The sequence below is a fragment of the Chelon labrosus genome (genome assembly GCF_963514085.1).
Source record: "Chelon labrosus genome assembly, chromosome: 9".
NCBI classification, from domain to species: Eukaryota; Metazoa; Chordata; class Actinopteri; order Mugiliformes; family Mugilidae; genus Chelon; species Chelon labrosus.
Window position 1 is genome coordinate 29,490,329 of NC_140359.1, and position 22,454 is coordinate 29,512,782.

The following is a 22,454-nucleotide window of genomic DNA, read 5'->3' on the forward strand; positions in this document are numbered from 1 at the left end:
CTGTTTTTTTGAGAAATAAAAGGCAAATGCTTGATCATTTTACAGCCACATAATTTTCGTTATGCATCATTTGTTTTGGTTGTTTAAAAACGTAAAAAAAAATATCCGATTAATCGATTAATCGATCGATAAAGTGCTAGATTAATCGATTACCAAAAGAATCGATAGCTGCAGCCCTAGATGAAAGTGAAGCCTATTAAATCTAGGAGTATTTCTATTGTTAAAGGAAAGGTAGTAGATAAGAAGTTTGTTATAAATGATGAGGTAGTTCCCACAGTGCTGGAGAAGCCAGTGAAGAGCTTGGGAAGATGGTATGATGCAAGTCTTAGTGATAAGGCGCAGTTTGAAGGGTTGAGGCAGGAAATGATTCAAGGCATTTCAAGCATAGACCGCTCAGGGCTACCAGGGAAGTTAAAATTGTGGTGCTGGCAATTTGGTTCACTGCCTCGGCTAATGTGGCCGCTGACGGTGTATGAGGTTGCCCTTTCAAAGGTAGAAAAGTTAGAAAGGATGATTAATTCATTTATCAGAAAGTGGCTTGGTGTCCCACGCTGCTTAAGTGACACAGCCTTGTATGGGAAAGGCATATTGGAGCTCCCAGTTACCAGCCTAACAGAGGAGTTTAAGTGTGCTAAAGTTAGACTGGAAATGACTCTTACTCAGTCAAAGGATCCAGTGGTTAGGAGTGTAGCCAGAGGTGGACAGAGTACACACCTTCACTACTTGAGTAAAAGTACAGATACTCCTTGTCAAATATTACTCCAATACAAGTAAAAGTAGCTTAGTCAAAAATTTACTTAAGTAAAGTACTAAAGTATTTGCTTAAAAAAATACTTAAGTAAAAGTATTTAAAAAGTATCTCAGGAAATACAGGAAAGGAAAGTAGCTTTGTCATTATACAATCCACCCTACAATCCATAGCCTCACTCTTTCTCTTGCAGACAGCTTCTCTCTCGCTCTCTCACACTCATACAAATACGTTTAAAATGTTCATCAGCAATTTAACAAACATTAAGCTAGCTAACGTCAGTAGCTACTTTACATACCGCGACGTGCTTTTTCATGCTGGAAGACGAGTTCTTGTAGGCCGTGATATAATTTGTTCACGGTAAGCACAACAAACATTTAAACTGAAACGAATCACTTTTTGTGGAAAAAATCTCAAACATGGGTTTGAGATAAGGCCACGGGTGCTCAGTAGGAGTTTCTCCAGTTTCTTCCTGCATTGTATGGATAGTATGGCATGACGTAGCGAATCAGCGAATCAGCAGAAACTGTTTATTTTCTCAGAATTTTGAAAAAAATAAAATAAAATAAAAAAATCATCAGCTGATGTAAGCTCAAAAGTAGCGAGTAACGAGAGCACCAACAGAAATGTAGTGGAGTAAAAAGTACAATATTTGTCCTTCAAATGTACTGGAGTGAAAGTAAAAGTATCCCCCAAAAATAATACTCAAGTAAAGTACAGATACTCAAAAACTGTACTTAAGTACAGTACTCAAGTAAATTTACTTCGTTACTGTCCACCACTGAGTGTAGCGCCTACTGTTAAGACAGGGAGGAAGTGGAAGGCAAAAGAGGCAGTGCAGCAAGCACAGGCAGCTCTTAAGCATAGGGATATCATAGGCAATGTACAGCAAGGGCGTGGAGGCCTAGGGCTGTGTGCAGGGAAACCTCTGTGGAGCAAGGCATCAGCAGTAGAAAGGAGAAAGATGGTAGTGGAAGAAGTACAGAAGCAAGAGGAAGCAGTTAGATGCTCGAAGGCAGTGTCGCAGGCTAAGCAGGGTCAGTGGGTGAACTGGGAGAGTGTGGAGAAAAGGAAGTTGAAGTGGAGAGAGCTTTGGAGCATGGAGGCTAGCAGGATTAGATTTTTGTTAGGGACTTATGATGTGCTGCCAACTCCCCAGAACCTAAATCAGTGGGTAGGTGAGGATAATGCCTGTCCACTGTGCACGTGTATCTGCACGCTTAGACATATTCTGACAGGTTGTAAGGTTAGTCTTTCCCAAGGCCGTTATACCTGGCGTCACAATCAGGTACTGAAATGTTTAGCAACTGCAATTGAGGAAAAACGGGTTAATTTAAATTACATGGCCGTTAACAGAGAGAATAGATGTATTAAGTTTGTACGGGAGGGAGAAAAGGCTAGACCAGCAGGCATCAGGCATAACACGGGACAGCTAAGAGTAGGAGGAGCCTGGCAGATGAGAGCGGATTTAAATGGACAACTGGTTATCCCAGCTGAGATAGTTAGCACCCGACTTCGGCCAGATCTGCTGTTGTGGTCTGAGCCAGAGAAAGTAGTCTATTTCATAGAGCTGACTGTCCCGTGGGAAGATAGAGTTGAGGAGGCTAATGAGCGAAAAAGAGCTAAGTATGCAGAGTTAGCAGCAGATGCAGAGCAGAATGGATGGAAGGCTTATGTCCGCCCGGTAGAAGTGGGCTGCCGTGGATTTGTGGCAAAGTCGGTGATCGCTCTTCTGAGTGAGCTGGGCATACAGGGAAGGAGCCAGAGGACTGCGGTTAGCAATATGTCCCGGGCAGCAGAGAGAGCCAGTGATTGGTTATGGGTGCGCAGGAAGCATGCTAGCTGGGGAACTAGCTAAGGTAAGGATGTCCGCATGTAGGCCTCGATTTGTTTGTTACGCGATTTGTTTGTTACGTGTTTTCGGCCCGCATCAACGGGGCGAATCACGGTAGATTTGTTTGTTTGGCTCGTGGTTATTAGTTACTATATTAGCTGTTGATAGACATCGAATGGCGAGGGAAACAGGGTTGTGCAGTGGCGGTGTGGAGGGGGGTGACTCCAGGACGCTGGAAGTCACTGTTAAGCCTTCTCGAGGTGTCGTGGGTCTAACTTAACGAAAAATCGGTGAAGGGAGGTGCCCACTTGAAAACCCCAATGATATGCTGCATACTGCTGTTGTCTTCTTGTTACGTGGTAGCTATGGCTAGCTGCTGAGCGGGCCATACAAGCCAGCAGCTTTTACTTAGTTTATGTACATTATAGGTTAATTGTCATATTATATGACCATAGGTTTGGTAGGTTCTCTTAGTTGAACAGGACCTCTAAATGTGTTTTGCCTGGGATTTTGGCACAAGGGATTATAACATCTTATCCTGTGTATTACTGAATGCAGGGCATCTGACCCTAGCTCTATTCCTCCTCCCCCCTTCTCTCCCTTAACCTTACCCATCCCTTTACCATAACCCTAACCCTTTTTCACCCCGTTTACCTAACTCTAACCATCTCCCCCACATGGTCTAACCCTAACCTTCTCTCCTACCCCTCGCCCTACTCCCGACTGTCCTCTTGACTCTGGTGGAAACTGGAGGATGGCATCATTGCATTGGCGGGCCCTGATTTAGTGGGAGTAGAGCCAACTTGCAGCTCTCTGCTCCAAAATCTGATCAATCTGGGCAGGGCCTCCCTTGGGTGAGGGTGTCTAGTGATAATGGTCAAAACACCCTGATCCTGGGGTCCAGTACTCATGATCGTGTTCCGCCACTCGATTTATTTTATTTAACATATTCTTAATCTTAACCAGTGGCGGTTCTACATTGAATTGCGCCCCGGGCGAGACCAGCTCCGAGTCTTGCAGCTCCAGCTCCAAGACTAAACCAATTCACCTTGGTGACTGCATAATCGTTTTGTATTACCTAGTTTTATTTGGCCATTTCACACAATTCATAAAAACCAAAACGTGCATGAATTATAGGCCTGTATTTATTATATTATGAATGAAATGTGCGCTACATGGAAGAAAGTGAAGGTGTTACCAGAGGTGGGACCAAGTCACTGTTTGGCAAGTCCCAAGTAAGTCCCAAGTCTTAGCAGTCAAGTCCAAGTCGAGTCCCAAGTAAAGACAGAGAAGGGCAAGTCGAGTCCAAGTCCAAGTAACACCAAAGCCAAGTCGAGTCCAAGTCCAAGTCCCAAGCTTCTTCGAGTCCTGAACAAGTCATCATGTACTCTTCACTTAATAATGCCATTATTAGACTATCATAATTTCAACATATCAACCTAATCTACAGTATTTTATTTTTATTATAAACACAAATTAAAATATGCATATATTTTATTTATTTGTATATACACATGCGCCCAAAGACCTTCAAAGTATTGTGTGTGAATGGTGGGTTGTAAATGTATTAGCACGGAAGGCCCCACTGTCATCCTAAAGTTGGTAAAGCGCCTTGACTAGTGAGGCATGAACTGTGTGGATGCATGTAACTGGCATCTACTGGATGCTTCAGTGGATGCCAGTTATAGTAGGTCAACATTTTCCTTAAATCACAATGAAACTTAATATTTCAATAAAACAATGTTTAATCTGCATAACAAAAACAGCAGACAGATCATTGATGGGGGATCCGTTCGGATCAATGTCTTCGGTTCGGAACACACGTGATCCGCGGATTGATTTATAAACGTTCAGTCCACACACAGCGTAGTCATGGCGAGCGGAGGAACGCTCGCCACGGGATACAATAATGAACTTGTTGTAGAGGCTGGCGCAAGTGATGAGGAGATTACAGGGAGAGATGAAGAGGAGGAGGAAACTGAGGAGGACGAGGATTAAATTGAATTGGAGGATTTATTTATTTATTTTTTTTGCTTCAAACCAAACGAGACAGGAATGGTTAAACTTTGGAGTGGTAAGGTGTCTGTTGCTTCTGTTACGATAACCTACCGGTAGTTATCACTGTGTATGGTTAAGTGTTTACAATGCACTACCGGTATGTTTGCTACGTTTTTGTTACCATATTTCTACACTGGAATTTAGCCTGAATTACCGGTATTTGTTGTTAATGTTCTGTAAGCATACCATGTTATGGTAACTGTACGTTTTCAATAAATGAACCTGGTATTTTATAGGTTCAAATAGACACAAAATCTTGTTTTTATTCATTCTACTGGTAGTTCGTTTTGCTCAAATAGAAATAGAGGCCTGCCTCTAATTCTGGCCTCCTTCCAATAAAGGCCGGGGCCGCGATGCGCTTGAGTCAAATAAAGGCCCGGGCCTCTATTAGAGGATTTACGGTATTTTGTTTGTCATGCAGACCGGACGCTCGGCTGCATGTCTCTGTATCGGCCAGCAGGCTCTGCCCGTTCGTCTCGCATGTTTTTGGGTTTTTTTTTCCTCGCGGAAGTGAATGAGTCTCTGGGGTGTCTTGGTCCACGATCAGGAAATGTAGTTTTTGACTCGACACATGTCAAGTCATTACAAGTCAAAGAGGCCAAGTCCGATTCAAGTCTCGAGTGAATAGCATTCAAGTCCAAGTCGAGTCGCAAGTTATGGCGAATTTTATCAAGTCGAGTCTGAAGTCATTAAAATCATGACTCGAGTCTGACTCAAGTCCAAGTCATGTGACTCGAGTCCACATGTCTGGGTGTTACTAACTTTTATACAGCGGACCCCCCCGTCCGTTCAATTTGGGAGAGACCCAGAGGTGAACTGTCCCCTGCGCCCGCCTCCCCTTTCCCTTTCTCACGCACACCTTCTGTGCAGGGCACCTTCTCAGCAGCAGGGGCGGCTGCAGCTGCAGGGGGCGCCAATTTGCCAATTCCCTACACAGATATGACAGATAATAGAAAACCATGTAGCGGTGCAGATTTATTTGTTTATTTTATTTTTTTTCCAAGTGCTCGTGCCGCCCCCCCGTGCCTAAAACCGCTACTGATCCTAACCCTAACCCCAGAAAAAAATGTTTTGACCTAATCCTAACACCTTGGAATGGACCAACCTTAACAGGATTTCTGATCTAACCCTAACCATTTGGTATGCTTTATATGTTGAGCTGCAGTATGTTAGCCAGACTCTAACCATACTCTATGAAAAGAGACACCATCTTTAAATGGATGTGATCAGAGATATGGGACACCTTCCATATAGGAGCATGGTGTGGCGGTTAGGTGGTTGCATGATGAAAAAAACAGCCTGAGTTTAATTCCAAGTAGTGAGGCCAGGTCTTATCATGGATGTCCAGAAAGTGGTGGAATGGAGTTGACTTCTGTGTGATGGTAAATGTTTTAAAGGATGAAAATGTTTTTGATTTTTTTCTTCCTGTTGTTTGGTGGTCTCACACATATTCTCGGGATTCTTGAGTGACTGAGAGATTCACTACCCCAAACTGTGGAGTCGTTGGATAACGCGGGGAGAACCATTGAGATATATTCTTAATCCTAACCCTAACCCTAACCCTAGTCACCTAATCTTAAGAGGTACATGACAAAGCATTCATATCTCCTACATTAATACAAAATCTTGAAACAAAATTGTAGACAATTTACGCTTTCCTATCAAATTAAACGTCATCCATTAGCCTGACAAGTCTATAAATTACAAGTTTTAAAGTAAAAGTCTCATTCTCTGATTCGCATGAATTGATTTTAAATATCACATTGTATGCTTGTAGGCTGGTCGACAGTAATATGATGTCCAGTGATGTATGTATTAGACAGTGATGTTAGCCAACATCACGACTGGTGACAGAGTTCCAGACTGAATTCATCCACATCCATGGGCAGAGAGGCTACAGCGGGAACCACAAAAGGCCAGATTGTCTGAGCTGAAGTAAAAACTGTAAAGTTCTCTCTCTGTTCCTGACACAGACGATTAGCTCACGTAATACAGCAGGACTGTGGTTTCTCCTCTGAGGCCAAAAGACTCCCTTTTAAGTCATTGATCGCTTTTTCATGTTTTTTCTGCAGTTCATCCAGTTCTTCCCTGTTACTGACTTCACCTTGAGCCTTCATCTTCAGTTTCAACTCATTTATTTCTCTTTCATGTTTCATCTGCAGTTCATCAATTTTCTCTTTCTCACATCTTTCATTTTCTTCCAGAAGCTTTTGTTTGAGCTCATTCAGTCTCTGCTCATGTTGTTTCTGTAACTGATCCAATTTCTTCTTCTGGTTTTCTTGATGTTGGTTCAAATGTTTCAGTTTCAACTCATTCATTTCTTGAGCATGTTTGATAGATAACCTACTCTTTTCTATTTTCTGATCATCTTTGTTTTGGGTAAAATGTTTCTTCTCAGAGTCTTTCATTTCTTGTTTCATTTTTTTCTTCAGTTTATCTATTTCTTCCTTCTCTTCTCTTTTGTATTCTGCTGTAAGATGCTTTTTGAGGTTCTCCTCCTCCTTTTGATGCATTTGCTTCATTAGTTGTATCTTTTTCTTGTTTTCTTTTTTTTGAGTCAGAAGTACCAGCACTAAGTCAGTCATTTCCAGTTTATGTTTGTCTTGCAGTTCTTCCATCTCTTGCTTGAGATTTTTTTCTTTGTGTTCTGAGAGACCCTTCAACCTTTCATATTCCTCCTCCTTCTCCTCTATTTCTTTCTCATGTTGTTGCTTCAGCTCCATCACTTTCTCCATGTGTTTTTCTATCAGAGCTGCAAAGTCCTTCTCTTTGTTCTCTCTGAATTCATTGAACTCTTCAGCTTTTCTTCTGGCCTCTTCTTCGAACTTCATCTTCACATTCTCAATTTGTTTCTTATAGTTCTCCTCTAGCTTTTGGCGTTCTTCTTCCTGTTCTCTTCTTATTCGATCTTCTTCTTTTCTCTTTTGTTCAGATTTCTCTCTTTCCAGTTCATATTCTTCTTGGAGCTTCTTGAGTCTTGTTTGCTCCTCCTGTTGTCTCTGTTCATTTTCATGTTTTCGTTTCTCCCACCATTCTCTGCGTTCCTTTTCCCAGGCCTCTTGTTTTTCCCTCATCTGCTCTCTGCTCTGCTCCAACTCTCTGTCAATAGTTTCCTTTGATTCTGTTTCTGATCTTAATTTTTCCTCCAGATATCCAATTTGCTGCTCCCATGTTTGTCTTTGAATTTCTTCCTGTTGTCTCTTCCTCTTGTCTTCTTCTTCTCTCATTTCCTGTTCGTTTTTCCTCTTTTCACACTCCTTGTGGATTTTGTCCTGCAAGACTTTGAGTTCTCTGTCTCTCAATTTTCTTTCCTCTTCAATTTCTTCTTTCTCTTTTTCCATTTTTCTTTTCATTCTTTGCATTTCTTCCTCATATTTCATTTCCAGTTCCTCTCTCTCTCTCTTCATCTCTTCCTCCTTCTCCTTCAGGATTCTCTCCACTTCTTTCTTTATTGCTGCTTCAGCCTCTTGCAGCATCTCATTGGTGAAGCAGCTGCCTCCATTTTCCTTCACAATGGTGTCAATCTTTGTTATCAGCTCTCTGACTTGTTGGTGGTTGTTTTTATCATAGTTATTGAACACATGGTATCTTCCTCCACAGTCAGAGATCAGCTTCTTAAAGGAATCATCACATTGTTGTTTAATGTATTCCTTAATGGACAGCTCCTCGTGTTCCAGTTCATCTCCTCTTGTGAAAAGAATGATGGTGAACTTTTCTGAATTCTTTCCAAATCCTTCCTTGATGAGTTTCAGTGTCTCCTTCTCCTCTGGTGTTAATCGTCCAATCTGTAACACCAACAGGAAGACATGTGGTCCTGGAGCCAGAAGACTGATACATTTCACCATCTCCTCATTGACCTCTTCATGGGACAAAGTTGAGTCAAACAGACCAGGAGTGTCCACTACAACAACAGGACGACCGTCCATCTCACTCTGAGCTTTCTGACAATATTTGGTGACTGATGTTTGACTTGGTTGAGCTTTAAACTCTTTTCTTCCTAGAATGGTGTTTCCTGAAGAACTTTTTCCACAACCAGTCTTTCCTATCAACACAATCCTGAGACACTCTGGACTCTGCTTGTCTTCATCACCTGTGAAAGAAAACAACATAGAGTTACATTGTCCCCCATGATCAAGACTGGTGAGTTTGATGAGAAGCCATTAGTGCTGAAAGTCTAGACCAATGTACCAGAGTATCTGCTATTGGCTGAGTCCAACGGCAGTTGTTTTGTTTGATTTTTTTTTTTTTTTTTTTACTAGAAATTAATTTTGCTAACTCAAGTGCGCACTACTGGGAACAGCCACTTTGGTTTGAATATGAGAGTTATTTCACCAATTTACACGCTTCATAAAACACATCAGTGACTAAAATATTAAACACTTTTTAGTGGTAATTAGGGGATGGAGAAATGGGGTAGTGTGCCTCTGGTAATGTCATCACACAGTTCATCTCTCTGTAATGCTTGGACATTGCTAGTTCGAATGAAATCAATATGACTCAAGCACACATCATGAGCTAGATATATTCAACAGAACTTATAGGCACTGTGGGTGATATTTCTATACCCAAGAAATATTGATGGCCTCCAAGAAGAAAATAGAAGGGTTTTCTACCAATTTAGATTGTAGTTGTTAGATTGATTTATTGTTCAAATTGGTCAAAAAGACGATTGCAATAATCCAGACATGACAAAATAAAAACAAAATAGTCAGTTTCTTTAAAAGATTAGATGGGTCAGATTGTGAAAATGTTCCTCAGATGATAAAAACAAGTTTGGCTTAGGTTAAAGACACCGACATTTTGCACAACAGGACTCATAGTGTTGCCAAGGCAACCAGCCAAGGTTAAAACCTGCATTGTCAAAAGTTGCGGTCCAAATATAATGACTTCAGGTTTGACTGAACTAGAGGAAGTTGTCACTCATCCATTTTCAGAAGTGTAAGATCTACTCTAATCTCTGATTAGAGTTCTATTTTAGATGAGATACTTGCAAGGTTTAAGAATAGAAATGACTGCTACATCTTGAATGTATGGGATTTGCTTTTAAGCTATCAAATAAACTCTGACAGATTGGTTTTACAACCCTCTCATATACATTAAGTATGCTTAGCTGTGGTGATGCCTGAATTTTTCCCTCTGGGATCATATGTCTTGTCTTTATTCATCCTGTATTAGTGTGTGCCACACAAAAGGATCCATCCATTTGAAATGTCTTCTAACTATAACCAAGCCACATACAGTCATTTGTATCAGGTTAAAGACACTAGGCTATTTTACTGTGGTTTTACCAACTTCTGCTTTCTGAAACGTAAAATGTATTGTAAGACTGAAAAAACTAAATGAAATATTACTTACAACCATTCTTTTTTTTCAGCTTCTTCAGCTCAGCCTTCAGTGAGTTGGTCATATCCATTTGACCCCGGGCAAAGGTGTATATTGTGTAGGAGTTTGGCTTGTCCTTAGTGACTCTCATCTGTTCTATAGTCTCCAACAGTTCTGGGATCTGCTGTTTGTTCTTGATGTTGAGAACAAAATATCTTCCTCCACAGCTCTGACATATCTCCTTGAGGTTCTGGTTTTCTTCTACAAAGTTAACAACAGCTGGATGAGTTGGATCTGACTCCACAGTGAACAGAATGATGGTGAAGTCATTGACTCTAGAGCTGAATGTGTTCTGGATGATCTCTAACTCTCCCTTGTCTTCATCAGTGAGGGGACCCACAGGTAGGACCAGGATGAAGGCATGGACGCCCTCAGGATCACAGAGGGAGATACACCTGAATGATTCCTCCATCACTGCCTCCTGAGGTTTTCCATACAAGGCAGGCAGCTCCACCAGGGAAACCCAACGTCCACACACCTCTCCCTGATTCTGAACACACTCTGATGAGTTGGAGACTGAATGAAGCTCTGTCTGACCTAAAACGGCCTTGGCTGCTGAAGTCTTCTCTGATCCTCTCCTCCCACACAGAACCAGGTTTAACTTTGGTTTGATGGTCTCTTCAGTGAAGGTGAGGAAGGTTCCTCTGGTTTCATCAACAATCTTCTCAATCTGCTCCATCAGCTGTTTGTGATCCTCTTTGAACATGTTGTACTGTCTCCCTCCACAGTCTCTAAGGAGTTCATGAACAGATACATTCATTTTCTCCTTATGTGTGATGACCACCATTGAATATTTAAAGACATCTGGTCCAAACAAACTCAGGATGAACTTCAGAGTTTCTCTTTCCTCCTCAGTGAAATCAGAAGGCTTCACTAACAGCAGCAGAACATTTGGTCCAGGAGGACAGAGACTCACACAGCTCTTCACTTCTCTTCTCATGTTCTTCTCAGACAGACTCAACATGTCTGGAGTTTTTACAAGTGTTAACTGTTTTCCTCTCCACTCTCCATGAGTGACCTCATATTGGTTGTTTGGGGGGATTCTACGTAACTTAACGTGTTTTTTTATGATGAATCTGCATAGTGCCTTCTTTTTATCCTCACTTTTTCCAAACACCACAATCCTGAGATCATGTGCTATAAAATAAAAAATACACAAGGTCGTTTCCAATGAGGATATTACAGTCATTTAAATGTTCACATTTATTGCATGCTTCATTTATGAGACAGTGATGCATACTGGATTTAGTATTTGCTTTATCTTTAATATGATGACATGTGATTTACTTACAGTGGTGGTGATGTTCACTGGAGGCTGTGACCTCTGTAAAGACACAGCAGAATAATATTACCTGCAAAACAGTTTGATTGATTATGCTCTCTTTAACTGAGTTACTGCCTGCACTTACCAACTTCTCTAGGATCCAAGTCAATGTCATCTTTTTCCCCTTGCTTTAGGTTATCCTGATCTGCAGTTAAATGTTCCAACCGTGTTAACAGCTCTGTATGTTCAAGGTTCTTCAGTTTCAAATGTCTGCCTCTACATTTTCTGATCAGTTCTTTTAATGGAGGATGATTCACATAGTTTTCTACTGAGCTCTCCTCTCTGGGTGTTGATATCAGAACCAGTGAATGATCAAATGATCGTTCACCAAAGAGTTCCAGGACTCTGCAGAGTGTCTCTTTGTGTTCCTCAGTGAAGTCTTCAGGCTGTAGAAGCAGCAGGAACACATGAGGTCCAGGAGCAGATTGTCTCTGACAGTTTCTAATAAACTCTGTCAGTTTGTCCGTACTGGGAAGAATCAGATCTGGGGTGTTGATGACAGCTACTTTTGTGTCATCTAATGTTCCACTGATTCTCAGACAAGACTCAGGTTCTTGGTTGAACACAGTTTGTCCCAGGATGAAGTTCCCTACTGAACTCCTCTCAGACCAGCTGCTCCCCAGCAGAACAACCCTCAGCTCAGACACTGTGGAAGAAAAAGAACAACTATATTATTTCTATCAACATTAGAGAGAATCTATCAGTGATCAACTTATCACATGCAGCTTCAGTTTTGTGTTTTAATGTGTGTATATAGTTTCTATAGGAGGTTTAACTGCTTATTTAAATCCTGTAATGTTCACCATCTGAACTGTAAAGTGTATCTCAACATTCTCCACTCCCACAGGATCTTAGCAGAATGAATGAAACTGTATCATAAGACTCTATGAACTAATCTAGATCCAGCATCAGTGCTTTCAGTCTGATATGATCAGATGTTCTATTAACCAACAGAAAAGATCAGACTCAGTTAAACTCACTGTATGGTGGCAGAAACTCATAGCTGCTGCTGCGCTTTAGATGCTGATCATCTGTGACTGTAAAAACAGACAGAGACACAGAGATTAATTCATAAAATCAGTGAATTAATGTGTTATTCATATAGTATTGAGCACTGTAACAATATGGACCTATCTCCTAAATCAATACAATATCTTTCCAAATAAACCTGCTGCATGTCAGTCACTGGAGCAGCAGTCTGTCAGTCTCACCCAACCAGGTGAATAAGACATGTGACTGGACTGGACTTCAGCCAAGAGTAACCAATAGATTAACAGCAAATGTTTCCACCTCTGGCTTATTTTCACACCTTTCAAAGGAGTAAAAGGTCACTGCTGTTATGATTTTGACTTTTGAATGTTTTCTGTAACCCGGTTTTCCTTGTGTTTCCTTGTAAGCTTCTTGATGTTTTGTGTCCTGATTCACTTCCTGGCCGACATAAAGTCTAGCATGTAAACTAACAGTCCCCTCTGCTAAGTGAGTACTTTAAGTTTTAAAGACATAAGCTCACACTTCTAACACAACCACACATGAGCAGGGTCAAGTTAAACAGACTCCTCTGTCCTGCATCATGACTTCACGTCCTGCACATGGTGAATAGAAGCAGAATGAAGGAATGACATTCTTTCTGGAGCGCACGCGACACACATACACACACACACACACACACACACACACAGGATAAAGTCTGAACATCACACTGAGAGCATGACATAGTACTCTTAGTACTTTAATTGCCAAGGACAAATAATGGCCAGTGGTTTGTCCTAGAAGTCAACAATGACTATTGTCCCTACAGACATCGTCATGAAGTGCTTCAAGAGACTGGTCATGAGACACGTCAAGTCTCTGCAAGACCTAGACTTCAGCTCAGCATTCAACACACACACTCTGAATGTTGACAAAACCGAGAGGATGGATGTTGACTTCAGGAGAGTACAGAGGGACCGCCCTCCACTGATCATCAACGGATCCTCCGTAGAGATCGTCATGGGCACCAAATTCCTGGGTGTTCATCTGGTGGAGAACCTCTTCTGGTCACACAACACCAACTCCATCACCGAGATAGGCCAGCAGCATCTCTACGTTTGTGTCAGGAAGGACATTCAGCGCAATATGCCAATCAAAACACACGACTTCCATATCGGATCGGTCAGGATCCAAGTTAACAATGACCGCCATCGATGCTGTTGACTTTCAGGGTACTGGTGGAATTTGGGCTGACAGGTAAAGGCAAAGAAATGGCAGATATGGAGGAATGGTGATAGTCTGTGTGTCTAGGAGAGATGGTAGTGGATCCAAGTGGATCTTGGAGAGTGAGAGGAAGCCTTAAGTATGCAGGAGGAGTGATTTGATGCCAATTTTCAAGGGTGATGTGCAGAGTTATGGAAACTAGAGAGGTATCAAGATGATGAGCCATAAAATGAAGATGTGGGGAAAGTGGTGGAAATTAGGGTGAGGGGACAAGTGAGCATTTGTGAGCAGCAGTGTCATGCTGAGAATGAGCACTGTGTTTCCGTTTGGAAAAGAGGTGAACAGGCATGTGCAGACAGGAAATAATGCATGGAGAAATGTGTGTGTTGTGTGATAAAAGAGCACCAGCAAAATGAAAGGGATGGTTTACAGGACGGTGGTGAGACCAGTGATGTTTAGAGACAGTTGCTTTGAGGAAAAGACAGGAGGAAGAGCTGAAGGTAGCAGAGCTGAAGATGTTGAGGTTTTCTCTGGGTGTGACCAGGATGGATGGGATCAGGAATAAGTACATTAGAGGGACAGCTGAGATAAAGTTAGAGAGGTCAGGTTGAGATGGTCTGGACATGTTCAGAGGAGGGATGTTGGTCGAAGGATGCTGGGGTTAGAGCTGCAAGGCAGGAGGTCTAGAGGAAGACCACAGAGGAGGTTTATGGATGTACTGAAGGAGGACATGAAGGTAGTTAGTGTGAGAGAAGAGGATACGGCGAGATGAAAGCAGATGATTCCCCTGAAAGGAACAGCCGAAAGGAAAAGAAAAAGAAGTTTCTTTAGTATACTTAAAATGTCATTATTAATGAATTACCTAGATTTGTGATGAACTGGCTTTGGTTACTTCATATATTAATTTGTTTGTTTCATTGATTGACTTTATGGGTGGGAATTTTCCCCTGAATTACATTACTTTACTGCAGGACTTTATCTACTGTTCTTTGTTCAAAAACTGATTAATTGACATTTTATTAGAAATACTACAGGATTAGACATAGCACTGTTGACAACTTATATTTCACTGTTTCACCAACGTCACACCAACATCACGTGACACCATGAAGGCTACAGAGACAGAGTAGCCGAAACTTGTAAGGTACAAGTAAAATTCACTTTATTGGCCTTTTAAAAAGAAACAGTGAAATATAAGTATTTAAGTAGGCAAAATGAACCTCTTCAATATAAAAAAAACTGTTGACAACTATTCAGAAGTGTGCAATATTAATTTTCACATTTTTGTAAATACCAAAAACGTTTAATTTGTGCTTAGTGTGACAGCCCTCTCTGTTATTTGAAACTAACGATGAACAGTAGAGAAGACAACGCTGTTATATTCGACGGTTTTCGCTAATGTACCTAATAAAGCATATGCTGCAAGTTTAATATATTCAACAGCTTTCAGCAGCATTAGCACATCACAAGACTAGACATCCAGCTGTACTTACAAGCAAGTCTACTTTAGTGAAGATTGAGTTATTTAACTAGAACTATTTGAGATTTAGGTTGTCCCACTGGAATGAGGGAGCTCTACAGTAGACTACTATGCATTTATAATGGCAACAGTGAAAACAGTGTCAAGTAAACTACAAATCAATTCATTAATCTTACTGTAAAAACAGGCCCATCCTTTCCCAGACAGAAAGATTGTGGACACCATCAAGATGAATTGGTTTAGTCCTGACCATGGGCGTGGTAGCGGGGGGAAAAAGGGACCTGACTACCCAGGGCCCGAGTAGGGAGAGGGCCCATGAAAATCCTGATATTTTTTTATTTTTTCGAATGAATTGGGCCCTCCAATTAATTGGTGTCATAATGTATTTCAAACATATTGATAACATCAACTGAGAGAATGAACTTTGTGTCGCAGCCCTCCCAACATATTATTCTGGGGGCCCCCTCTTGGAGACGCAAAATGGTTTAGTCCGCCCATAGACAGCGGCCGGCGACAAGTACGTCAGTGAGCGCGTATTGAATGACCTGGAGGCTAGATGTCATCACGCCGCCCAAAAAACATAAATCAGGGTACCAGAAAAAGAAAGAGCGGAAAGAAAATAAATGGGGCAGAATGAGGGGAAGCAACTGTTAACTGCTTTCTTTCTGAAAGGTGAACCGAGTTACTTGTTGTGTAACTGCATCCAATTAACTTTAACGTTGTCGTAGTCCAGAGTCAGTAAATTACATCCTTACATCTCGTGTAAGACTTTAGCAAGGCTTTATTTCTTTTTCTGCAAGCTGAAGAACAATTTAATTGAAAAATTAGATATTTGATTTGATTCTCCATGTACTGTTGTTGGCTCCTGTTCAATAATAAATGTTTTTAAATCAAAATGTGACATGGATCAAAACGTTTTGATCGATGACCAGTGATGGGAATAACATGTAGTGTACGTTACACTCAGAAACAAAATCTAATTCTTAGACGTAGTTAAACATATATTTCCCTGGTAACTACTAGTGGAGTAATTGAGTTACTAACTCAGTTACTTTTTCGGAGAAGTAACTAATAACTATAATTAATTACTTTTTAAAAGTAATGTGCCTAACACTGTCGATGACACATTTTGTACATTAGTACACAAACCAGATGTAGCCTAACGTTTATAGGTGTTTGAGCACAAGTAGGCCAAATGCATCAGTTCAGGTGCCCACATAGCAGAGACATGTCACCCAGATCTGGCTTGAAGCCGGCACAGGTGGCATTTACTTGGCACTGGCATACGGCATGTGAACCGGACATGGCCCCGCATGCAGCAAAGGCGGCACTGTCTTGACTCTGTCGGTCTAATGTGATATGTGGGCCAAATACTGCGCTCCACAAGTGGCCCACTTCTGTCTGCCAGAGTTGGGACAGTGCCGCCTTTGCCACATTTGGGCCATGTCTGGTTCACACGCCGTATGCCGGTGCCGACTGAGCGCCTCTGTGCCGGCTTCAAGCCAGATCTGGGCCACATGTCTCGTATGTTAGTACACAAACCAGATGTAGCCTAACGTTTACAGGTGTTTGAGCACAAGTAGGCCAAATGCATCGATTCAGGGGGTGAATGAAAGAACCAGTCATCAATATAATCTGATCTGATTTTAGCTTAAAACCCGATTTATGCTTGTTTATTTATAAATAAATGCCCCAATTTATTTTATTTATTTATTTTTTTGCTCGCTTACTGGAATGGATAGGGGCCCACTGACATTAAGAGTGTATAGGGCCCAGAATTTGGTGCTACGCCCCTGGTCCTGACTCTTGATTGATGGGCAATGTAGTGATTCTCACCATGGGGATGAACAAGTTAAAGCCATCAGGTGCAAGATATAAAAGTATGCTGCAGTCATCTATTTATGAGTATGATGATGATGATGAGATTATCATGTAATAATGAAATAGGATGGATAGTAGAATTATGTTTGAATGTTGCCATTTGGCTTGCTTGATATACTCTTACAGAGCAATTTCTTACAAAACAATTTTCCTTCCTCCAAGATGGCGCCGCGGACGGACGCCTCGGTACTTCGCTCTCTAGTACTTGTTGCTGTTTTACTTTTTAGTGTAATTTTCTGCAATCCCTCTGCTATTAAAATTAGCAGAGAGGAACTCTTGAAAATAGGACTATACAGTGCCGGACTTTTTTCACCGGTTTTTACTCAACCAGACTGTTTTTTGGAGATTCTGGTCGGAGGAGCAGCAGCGCTCTGTGGATTTAGACGGAGACGCCGACGCGGGAAACGAGCTGGAGTGCTCGTCAAGCTGCGGCAGCGGGGATTACGCACCGCTCTCCCGTACATACACCTGGGAAACGTCCGCTCTCTGGCTAACAAAATGGATGAATTGCTCCTTCTCCTAACCAAGAACTCAGACTTTCGCCGTTCAGCCGCCCTGTGCTTCACTGAAACCTGGCTCAGTGAACACATCCCGGACAGCGCACTACGGCTGCCGGGCTTCCAGCTGTTCCGTGCGGACCGCTGCACGGAACTGTCTGGGAAGTCAAAAGGAGGAGGAACGTGCTTCTACATTAACGAAGGTTGGTGTACAGATGTCACATTGTTAAAGAAGACATGCAGCCCTCACTTGGACTCTTTTTTCATAAACTGTAGACCATTTTATTCACCGCGGGAGTTCGCATCGTTTGTGCTGGTCGGTGTGTACATTCCACCGCAGGCGTGCGTAACGGAGGCGTTACATCACCTCGCCGACCAGATTACAGACGTGGAGAAAACACACCTGGACTCTCTGCTAATCATTCTCGGGGATTTTAACAGAGCAAATCTCAAACTTGAAATGCCTAAATATAGACAGCACGTGACGTGTCCCACCAGGGACATGAACACTTTAGACCACTGCTACACCACAATAAAGGATGCATATCGCTCTGTCCCCCGCGCTGCTTTAGGACTTTCTGATCACTGCCTGGTCCACCTCATCCCAGTTTACAGGCAAAAGCTGAAATCTGCTAAGCCTGTAGTAAGAACTGTGAAGAGATGGACAGACGAGTCAAAGATGCAGTTACAGGCCTGCTTTGACTGCACTGATTGCAGGGCCGCCCCTGGCCAAACTGGGGCCCTAAGCAGAAATGTCTTTTGGGGCCCCCCCACCAGACACGCGCACACACACGCGCACACACACACACGTGTAAAGAAATGACGAGCACAAAATGCCATTTAGGTTTACAACCTTCATTTGGGGTAACAAAACAAAGAATTTTCAACTATGTACATGTATTTACAAGCATTTACAAGTTAACCCGTCTGCATTTTTTTGAAGCAAAGTCATCAATGAGGTCATCGTATGACAGCTGCTGTGCCAGTTCAGAGTTTATGCTTATCACAGCAAGGCCACTTAAGCGTTCTTGTGCCATTGATGACCGGAGGTATGTTTTGATGAGCTTCATCTTCCAGCCTGGACTGTAGTGCACCTCCTGACCCATGATCTGACCGCTGATTGATCGGATGCTGCTGCCAAGTGCCAATCATTGCGGCGAAGTGTGTCACATTACACCTTTTTTTTCTTCCTGCCTCGGGCTGACTCTTTATGGTACTCACGGTTGCCAGATTGGGCGGTTTTTCCACAAAATTGGGCTACTTGGTTTATGTCCGGCGGGGGAGTGTGACAGGTTTCCATAGGTGGCAACTTCGTGGTTTGGGCTGTTTTTATTGGATTGGGAGGACCAGCGGAGCGCTCGCGCTGGTCTCTCCGCCGCCGGAGCGCTGCGCGTCCTTTGCGCATTTTTAGAAAATGCGTCATCTTGTGCGACATGGGGCCCCCCATGGATCGCGGGGCCCCACGCGCTGCGCGTGTTCTGCGTATAGGGCGGGGCGGCTCTGACTGATTGGAACGTCTTTGAAACAGCAGCCTCAGATCTGGATGAACTGACTGACACTGTGACATCTTACATCGGCTTTTGTGAGGACATGTGCGTGCAGACCAAAACCTTCTGCACGTTCAACAACAACAAACCATGGTTCAATGCAGAACTGAGACGGCTACGCCAGGACAAGGAGGAGGCCTACAGGAGTGGAGATCGGGACCTGTACAAGCAGGCCAGGAACAAGCTGACGAAGGAGATCAAGGCAGCAAAGAGGAACTACACTGAAAAGCTGAAGGACCGTTTTTCTGCCAACGACTCTTCTGCAGTTTGGAAAGGCCTGCAGACCATTACCAACTACAGGAGACCATCCCCCCACCCTGTGGGGAGCCCCCGCCTGGCAGAGGACCTCAGTGACTTTTACTCCAGGTTTGAAAGGACTTTCACACCTTTCACTTCCCCCACCATCTCCATTACAAAAGGACTAGCCGTACCCCAAACCACCCCCGTACCCGACCCCCTGCCTGCGCTGAGGATCTGCGAACAGGATGTGCGTCAACTCTTTCAGAGACAGAGGATTAGGAAGGCCCCGGGACCCGATGGTGTGTCTCCGTCCTGCCTGAAAGTCTGTGCTGTCCAGCTGGCTCCCATCTTCACTCAGATCTTCAACAACTCCCTGGAGCTGTGCGTGGTCCCCTCCTGCCTCAAACGCTCCACCATCATCCCGGTTCCCAAGAAGTCCCCTGTCACAGGATTAAATGACTACAGACCAGTCGCCCTGACATCTGTGGTCATGAAATCCTTTGAACGACTGGTGCTGTCCCATCTGAAGGACATCACGGATCCCCTGCTAGACCCCCTGCAGTTTACCTATAGAGCAAACAGGTCAGTAGATGATGCAGTCAACATGGCTCTCCACTACATCCTGCACCACCTAGACTCTGCAGGGACCTACACACGGGTCCTGTTTGTGGATTTCAGCTCTGCGTTCAACACCATCGTCCCGGAGATCCTCCACCAAAAACTGTCCCAGCTCACCGTGCCCCCCTCCACCTGTCAGTGGATTACCAGTTTCCTGACTGACAGGAGGCAGCAGGTGAAACTGGGTAACTTCACATCCAGCACCCGTTCCCTCAGCACTGGCGCCCCCCAGGGATGTGTTCTCTCCCCACTGCTCTTCTCCCTTTACACTACTGACTGCACCTCAAGGGACCCTTCTGTGAAACTCCTGAAGTTTGCAGACGAGTCTGCATACAGAAGGGAAGTGGAACAGTTGGTCCTCTGGTGCAGTCAGAACCACCTGGAGCTAAACCCGCTCAAGACTGTGGAGATGACAGTAGACTTTAGGAAGAGACCCCCATCAACATCTCCTCTCACCATTCTAAACAGGACAGTTCCAACTGCAGACTCATTCAGGTTCCTCGGGTCCACAATTTCACGGGACCTGAAGTGGACCTCCCACATAGACTCTGTAAGGAAGAAGGCCCAGCAGAGGCTGTACTTTCTGCGTCAGCTCAGGAAGTTCAACCTGCCTCAGGAGCTGCTGACCATCTTCTACACAGCTATAGTCCAGTCTGTCCTGACCACATCCATCACTGTCTGGTTTGGATCCGCCACCAGGCAAGACAGGGACAGACTGCAGAGAACAGTCAGGTCTGCAGAGAGGATCATAGGTACTGATCTTCCCTCCGTCCAGGACCTGTACCGGTCCAGGGTCAGGAAGCGGGCCAGAAAAATCACCACAGACCCCTCACACCCTGGCCACAATCTGTTCAGAATCCTCCCCTCAGGCCGGCGTTACAGAGCGGTGTACGCCAAAACCACCCGACACAAGGACAGTTTCTTCCCCCGGGCTGTCGCTCTGATGAACTCTGAGTAGTCACAGAGTGCGAGTCCATACACATGATCAATAACTACTTTTTGTATATACTCACTGTACAATAACCCCAGTTTGGTGTATATATTATCCTGTTTTTATGTGTACAAATTGAAGATCTATTTATTTTTATCTTATTTTATCTCATTTTTTATTTTTTTATTTTTTATTTCACTTATTTATGATGCTTGAGTACTAGAGAGGAAAGTGCCGGAGTCAAATTCCTTGTATGTGTCATACTTGGCCAATAAAGCTGATTCTGATTCTGATTCTGATTCATGCGGATTAATAAGATCTGTTTAAGTCTTAGTCTATAGAGAAGTTAGGAGACAGTTTCCATTCACCCCCCATTCCAGACACAGCAATCAAAATGATTTCTTCAGTAGCACAGAGGCTGAAGCCTGGCTACTCTGAATCTATCAGGGATCTGAATTTCAGTGAGTGTAACTAAGCGCCATTCTACTGAATGACAGGCATGATGCATTGATCACATCCAATTCCTTCTTGTTAAAATTCTTCCTTCTAAATGTCCACAGGTAGACCAGTCTTGCTTTTCAGAACAAAGCAGCCTTAGACAATGAGATAGAGTCCCATCGAGCATAGAATGCTTACCTTCTCCAGGAAGTTACAATGGTTAACAAGAAAGCCCTGCGTTACCAGATATTCAGATCTGCTTGCACAAAGAGGAACTGTTAAGGTCTAGGTTAGGTTAGGTTATCTTGTCCAGCCACAGTCCTTCAGCCAGTGTGATTCTACTTACTCAGATTCACACTCCACCTTTAAGGAAAAGTTAACTCCCTCTCTTCTTGGAAGATAGGACCAACAAAGAGGGTCTAGAACAGTTCAGGATTATTCAGCATCTTCTACATACTACAGTGAGAGGGGTTACAACTGTTCAGCCTCTGCTTCTCATCAACAGAGAGCAGTAGCATGTAGAGGACAGATTGACAGATTTCAGAGGACAGTGTTAGAGGACAGTGATAGAGGACAGTGGTAAAATACAGTGATAGAAGACAGACTGATACAGAGTCAGAGGACTCACCAGGTGCTGCAGTCTCCATTATGTCACCCTGCTGGAAACATGAGAGACTGATTTATCTGTAGAGAAGAAGAAAAAGACTTGAACTTTTGTCATTGAGCCAGAACCAGCTCTTCAGTCAATGTTAGGTTAATTATGAGGTCACAGAGTCCACTTAAGGTGTGGCTGTGAGTGGAGACCATCCTGGACAACACATCTCACCCACTCCACAACACACTGGCCAGTCTAAGGAGAACCTTTAGTAACAGACTCATTCTACCCAAACGCACAACAGAACACCACAGCAGGTCATTCCTGCCTGTGACCATCAAACTTTATAACTCCTCCCACTGAGTGTTGGTCACTCTTTAACACTTAGACGCTGTTAATTTATTTGCAACCTCTACTTCTGTATATTGTGAATACTTGTGCAATACTGTTCCTTTACTTTAAATGCATCTTACTTATTTTAATATTTTTGTATTACCTTTATTCAACTAGCAACTGTCACTTTATGGGAGCAACAGCAACAAAACAATTTCCTTGAAGGATTAATAAAGTATTCTGATTCTGATTATACTCCACCTCAGTAGCCTTGTAACATAGCCCTATATTACCTGAAACATTAAGTTAAATGTTGTAAACATGCTATGTTTATTTTGGCACATTAAATTATACA

At 43.0% G+C, this 22,454-nt stretch overlaps 1 protein-coding gene across 1 annotated transcript; it reads right to left on the bottom strand.

Annotated features, from left to right (window-relative positions):
- Positions 1-6,622: 6,622 nt before the first annotated feature.
- LOC311493618 (uncharacterized protein) lies at positions 6,623-12,017 on the bottom strand (the record flags this gene model as incomplete). The annotated part of the gene is made up of 4 exons (XM_084552350.1): positions 6,623-8,730; positions 9,996-11,159; positions 11,314-11,346; positions 11,432-12,017. Coding segments are annotated over 4 exons (3,891 nt in total), but the record flags the coding sequence as incomplete, so codon positions are not given.
- Between the last annotated feature and the right edge of the window lie 10,437 nt (positions 12,018-22,454).